At 44.2% G+C, this 5,871-nt stretch overlaps 1 protein-coding gene across 1 annotated transcript; it reads right to left on the bottom strand.

Annotated features, from left to right (window-relative positions):
• Positions 1 to 483: 483 nt before the first annotated feature.
• Positions 484 to 5,348, bottom strand: LOC120702410 (fruit protein pKIWI502-like). The gene is made up of 5 exons (XM_039986211.1): positions 4,653 to 5,348; positions 2,139 to 2,238; positions 1,948 to 2,043; positions 1,781 to 1,861; positions 484 to 737 (listed from the first exon to the last, which is right to left on the bottom strand). The coding sequence occupies exons 1-5, from the start codon at positions 5,222 to 5,224 to the stop codon at positions 675 to 677; spliced, it is 912 nt and encodes a 303-aa protein (XP_039842145.1). The 5' UTR covers positions 5,225 to 5,348; the 3' UTR covers positions 484 to 674.
• Between the last annotated feature and the right edge of the window lie 523 nt (positions 5,349 to 5,871).

Below are 5,871 nucleotides of genomic sequence, written 5' to 3'. Positions count from 1 at the left end.
TTGTTTGATGGAAGGAAAATTAAATGCGTGTCTGTGGTACATCTTCACTATTCACAATGAAAGGTAACATGTTTATCTACACTTCCACTTTATACTTGAGCTCGGAACGTTTCGAACTTTTTTGCCTCTCCTTTTTCGCACAATCCAGTTAGTGTTCGTTCCACCCAAAAAAATGTTATTATTTACTATTTAGTGTTCGTTAGGTCTAATTTACCAACACGGATTTGGCATTCTGAATGAGCGAGAACAAATAATCACATAGTATAAACGCAGGCAAAATAGTGCATACATGGCATGCATGATCATTTGATTTGTGTATGCCACACTTGAGGCCAGGAGACAAAGATTGTCACCGAAGTAGACAGGAATGGAACGAAGACTCTGAACGGGCGGCCCATCCAACCTGCATGAGGATACGCTGTGAGAGATGTCTATGATGATGTTTGGGGGGGGGGGGGGGGGGGGTGAAGCAGCAGCTAGACGAATGGGCAAAGTTGACATACTCTGCTAATACATTCAACGAATAAAACAAAAAAAAAATAGTAGGGCCTTGTTCCTCTCTGACGTTCGGTTGATATATATATTCATGGAACATGGCAGTGAGGTCTAAGAATAAAATTTACAAAACGAGGCCAAATGAATAGCAGTACAATACAGGAGGCCGGAGATCGTTTCTAGAAGTTGGTCAAAATTTTATCCTGCGATACACCGTCCGCAACAAGGGCCGTCGTGACTTCCTGTAAAGCAGAGGGCATCATAAATATCATCATCGTGTCAATAAAAACAAGAAACTACACAGCTCATTTTACTCGAAACAAGCTAAACAGAGTACCTATTCAGGACGTATAGCATAATCTATATGTATACAAGATGCCAAACTTATCTAATTGTTAAGGTGCAATAAAGATTTCCTAAAGAAATTCCAGAAAATGAAATCATATTTTGAACAAACATCTAAACATTAACCTTCAAACTGCATGAACAAACTTGCATAAACATAGTTCACATCACCAGCTTGCACTGGTGAGGGTTTCAGCTAAAGACACAACTGTCGTGCATCTGCCGGAGCAGAAGTAATGGTATCATGACAAAGCAAAGGTAGATTCTAGCATCCTAGGGGGCAGAAATGGGAGCAACTGGATCCGGCAGTGAAGACGATGACAAGTGGGTTACAATGCATGCATATCAATGTAGCTGATATGCCTGGCACGAATACCATGCATTGGCCAATGGCTCAGGTGTCTGAACTCCAGACCAAGTTTGCGTAGTCACATAAACAGTGCGGAAAACTTTCAAAGAAAATAAAAATTCACTCCTGCCCATCCTACCGAACATACTGTAATCTTCACAAGACACTAAATTACAACTACAACAGCTCTTGAAAATCACAAGACACTAAATTATAACTACGACAGCTCTTGAAAATCACAAGACACTAAATTACAACTACGACAGCTCTTGAAAATGGCTAAACTTTATCGAGACTATCAATAACCAATTGATGAGGATAGCCAACACCATAGAAAGTCCAGAGCAACATTTGCTCGCTCTGTATAGAAGTGTGTGGCCCGGCCAAAAAGGGAATGTACCGTTCAAAATAGCATCAGTAGGTCTAGGTCTGTGAATAAGTGGAACTTTCTATAATATTTTTAGTAAAGTATTACGTCTATAATTTGAGGTTGCATGACTAGCAAGTATTAAGCATAATCTTTAATAGGTTGCAGCAGCATGCATAATAGTAAGGTTATGTAAAGCGACCCTGAAAAGCAAATATGCACACCTCTTGCATTTGCCTCTGTCCACATAGCACTGCTCCCGTAGAAGATGGATTTACTATGTTCTTTGCTCTCAAGAAAGCGTGCTGCAAAATTAATGACATTAGAAAGATGTGTGTACCAGCAAACCAGTAATTAGACAAAAATAGTTGCGGAGCATTTCTTATATTACCTGAGCGTATCCACGTTCACCTTTCCAACTATCATCCGGTTGTGATAGGACTGGGATTATTTTAAGTCCTGCTGACTCCCAATTCTTAAACCTATCCTGTCAGACAGAAAATTAAATATGCTTCTTGTTAGCTGAAGGCTCCCCTGGTGAATAGATGATTCGCTGAAGCACAATGAAGGGAATTCACCAACCTGATATGCCATAGTCTTCAGACTTCTGGCACCATAATAAAGTCTCACATCCGCTCTTTCATTGGCACCAAAACCAAACTCGACAAGTGAACGAATAGTACTGCATCAAAATACACAGGATTAATTTGGGCAGGAATAGGATCCGAATAGGGCAGAAAATTAGAGTAGATGCAGAACTAGACTGTGGGTAACAATACGGACAAAAACTGAAATAGTAAAGTTCATGGTCCCAAAGCAATCGGATTGTCTTGAGGATCATGACCTGACCATAGTCAAGCACCAACCAGTACTCGGTGGCTGAACACAAACAGTAGATGTGGTGGCAGCCTTGCAGGATTGGTGCCGCCTGCGCCAGGTATTGGAGTGCAAAACAACATGGCTTCATGGCAAGATCTAAGCTGTTAGCAACCGTTATTAGGAGGCATTGGTAGTTTGGTGGACCTCGTAGCCAGCAGTTCGAAGGAAGCTGGTGCCAGGAGAAACCCAGAAAGAGGATAGTATTATAACCAATGGATCGGGAGTAAAAAGATCTAGCTAACAAATTAAAGCATCTAAAGGGGCATATCTACCAAAGCCACCCAACCTACTAAATAAAACATCAAACTGAACTGATTATTTGTTGTCAAGGTTCAGTCCTCTGTACGAGAACGTAAGCAAGACCTATCTTGATATTCATAGCTTTACTCGATGCGTTATTTGAATAAAGACTGAACTATTAATACACTGATGTGGCATACATGCTAGTCCCAAAAATGATATGCACTGACGTGGTCACAAATTTGATCCAGGAAGGACAAGCACATATTCTCTTTAAAAGAAGAAAAAGGCAAGGAGAATACTTTGCGGCTGGTCACCAAGCGGTGCTGTTTTACTAACTGTTTTCATTTAATAAACTACAACAATCATGTGTCTAAACATGAGGAGATGACAGGTATGAATCCACAAACACTGATTAGGAAAAGATATGCCGCCTTTGATGATGTGATTTAATTCTTACTATAGTATTTCACAGATTACTGATCCAATGGTTATCTACTTGTTGATGATGATGGGAAAAGATGTGCCCTTGATGCATCGATTCGACTGTTTTCCATAACATTCCAAACACATTGCGGATTGTTACTCTTATTTTTAATCTCTAATTTTAGCCTGATTTTAGCCTCTATTGTTCTTTGGTTCATACCCTCCAGGACACTGAAAGTTATCAAATTATAACCCCAAACTATGAAACCATGTACTTTACCCCCACACAACAGTCAAAAGCAGAGTGTAACCTAAAGCCTAACTATACTTTAGCTAGAGAAAAAGGAAAAAAGAGGGTCAATGTAGCAAAGCCACAAATATCTTTGGCGTTCCTCTCATAACTTCTCTGCTTCATCTATCTGCTCTCCTTCAATCTTTCACCAGTATGGCAGTATCAGTAGCAACAAAATTGATTTGGTGCAGTACCCCCAAATGTAGTGATATTCATGTGTTCTGATACCCACCTCTCAAGAACTTGCAGTTTGATACACACTCCTGTTCAAAATATTTGATGTTTTAATCTTCTTTACGATATTCAAAAATACTTGTTCTACAACTTCTTGGAAACTCAAGTCTACTTTTTACAGTATTACGCCTCTTTAATTGCACCACTAACTAATTTCTTTCTCAATGCATGCACACTTTAGAAAATACATATGAGGGTAATATGGTCATTCTATCTACCTCATTAATTGTTGGGCCACAAAGTATTAGGATCCGGAGATATTAATTCATGAAACAATTCGTAGCTCCAAAGCTGTTTTATCAGAAATGAACTTATCTTTCTTGCTTGAAGTACATGTATATGTACCTAGCGAAAAGGATGTGAATAAGAAACTTCAATGGAGTGGACTTTAAACTAATAGGCAACAACCCATGATGAGATCAGCAGGTGCAGAAAGACATGTAAAGCAACGACAAAGAATGGCAGCCGCCATTCTGGGAGGAACCAAATGGTTAAGCTATTCCTATGCACTGGCTGAAGGAGAGGCACGGATTCAGACAGGAAACAGCTGAAAACATAGTGGCATGCTCAAGTGTAGGGCATCAATGGAGACGAGGACAAGATGTTGCTCCCAACCCGCACCAGCAACAGTGCTTGGCAGCCTCGAGATAGCGCTTAGCGCTGCTCTAGGATGATTTGACAGCGCTTCATTTCATTTGCTGATAATGAGTGCGCACTTATGTCTAATGAGATAAGCCTGCGCTTGTAATTCAAAACTGCTGCCACATCATACAATATTGGATGCATTTAAGTGCAAGGGTATGAACAACTAAAGGAAGAATGGTATGGTAGATAGTTTATGAATTTAGGGTGGGATTAAGATCTCTCAGGGTTCAAAACATTTGTTCTAAGTATATTTGCGAGAAACCAGTGACCGCACGGTAAACAATGGCCGAACAAAAGCAACTATCTATCTACCATGTGGCATTATAAAGGTTACAGGAGCAGCAGGATGAGTAGAAGTCGACGGGACGTTGACCAATTACCTGATCCCCGTCCCGGCGGCGAAGATGAGCACGGCCTGCGCGGCATCCGGCGGCGTTATCCTCTCGAGGGGGAACCCCTTCCCCATGACCGCGCCGAGCTCCACCACGCCCCCGTCGCGGAGCCCGCAGAGGCGCTCCGCGGTGGTCCCCGGCACGGACTTGACGAGGAACTCGAACCGCGCCCCGGCGCCGGGCGGCGAGGCGACGGCCATGAACGCCGGTTTGATCTCCTCCCCGCCGCCGGAGGGCACGCGGATTTGGAGGTACTGCCCCGGCGCCGTGTAGGACTCCGCGAGGCCCGCGGCGTCGGAGAGGTCGACGGCGACGTGGAAGATGGAGCCGTCGGCGGTGGCCGCGCCGACCGCGGAGACGGGCGCGGGCGTCCAGACGGCCGCATCCTGCTTGACGGCGCGGACGGCGGTGGTGAGCGGGCGGAGGCGGCGGCGGAGGGCGGGGAGAGCGCGCATCGGGAGCGGGGAGGCGGAGGAGGGGGAGGGAGAGGGGGAGGGGTGCAGGTGGAGCGCGAGGCGGGGAGGCCCTGGGGGCGCGGAGATCGCGGCCGCGGCGGCCATTGCGACGGGTCGGGGGCGAGAGAGGGAGTGGTGGGATGGGATGCGCCGCGCCGCTCCGGCCGAGCGAGAAAGCTAGAGGAAGCGGATGAGGTGTGAGTTGTGACTTGTGAGGCGAACGGGCTCACCTCGAGGACGAGAGGGCCGTGCCTGCCTAGTGCACACGGGGGACGCGCTCCACGGGCAGCACAACATCTTCAGACCATCTATTGACCATTGCACATTCGCACTACCAAAGTATTCGGCCGGTCTAGAATTCGACTGATTTTGATTGATTTCAACTAATTTAATAGTACTGTGTGAGAGAAAATAAGTAGAAGGAAGTCGGCTAGCGCTGTTGTTGCTAGCAACCGAACCAGAAACGCTACGCGTATCACATTTTTTGTGTTTTTCTACAAAATAAATATGGAAAATATAAACATATAACCTTGTGACACTGTATCGTATAGCATGGAAGCATAATGTATATTCTTTTTATAGAGCATGGGAGCTGTTATGTGTTATTTTGTACCCGTGTTTTGCCAAGTTAACACAAATACTCTCCGTAAGTATGAGATATTGGTAACAACATAGCAATAGAAGCAAACCTTTTGCCTTAAACTATATGTATGTTCCATGTGCATATTAAGTTTAGGCTAGGCAGATTTATG

The sequence above is a fragment of the Panicum virgatum genome, chromosome 1K (genome assembly GCF_016808335.1).
Source record: "Panicum virgatum strain AP13 chromosome 1K, P.virgatum_v5, whole genome shotgun sequence".
Lineage (NCBI taxonomy): Eukaryota > Viridiplantae > Streptophyta > Magnoliopsida > Poales > Poaceae > Panicum > Panicum virgatum.
The sequence above is the reverse complement of the archived record's forward strand: the minus strand, read 5'-3'. Positions and strand labels throughout refer to the sequence as shown.

What these genes read in the sequence shown, in the direction of transcription:
- LOC120702410 (XM_039986211.1), bottom strand. Translation starts at nt 5,224, where the DNA reads ATGGCCGCCGCGGCCGCGATCTCCGCGCCCCCAGGGCCTCCCCGCCTC. An exon ending in GCCGCCGGGACGGGGATCAG is followed by an intron (nt 2,239 to 4,652) that starts GTAATTGGTCAA and finishes ATTTTGATGCAG; the next exon opens with TACTATTCGTTCACTTGTCG. An exon ending in GACAGAGGCAAATGCAAGAG is followed by an intron (nt 738 to 1,780) that starts GTGTGCATATTT and finishes TCTGCTTTACAG; the next exon opens with GAAGTCACGACGGCCCTTGT.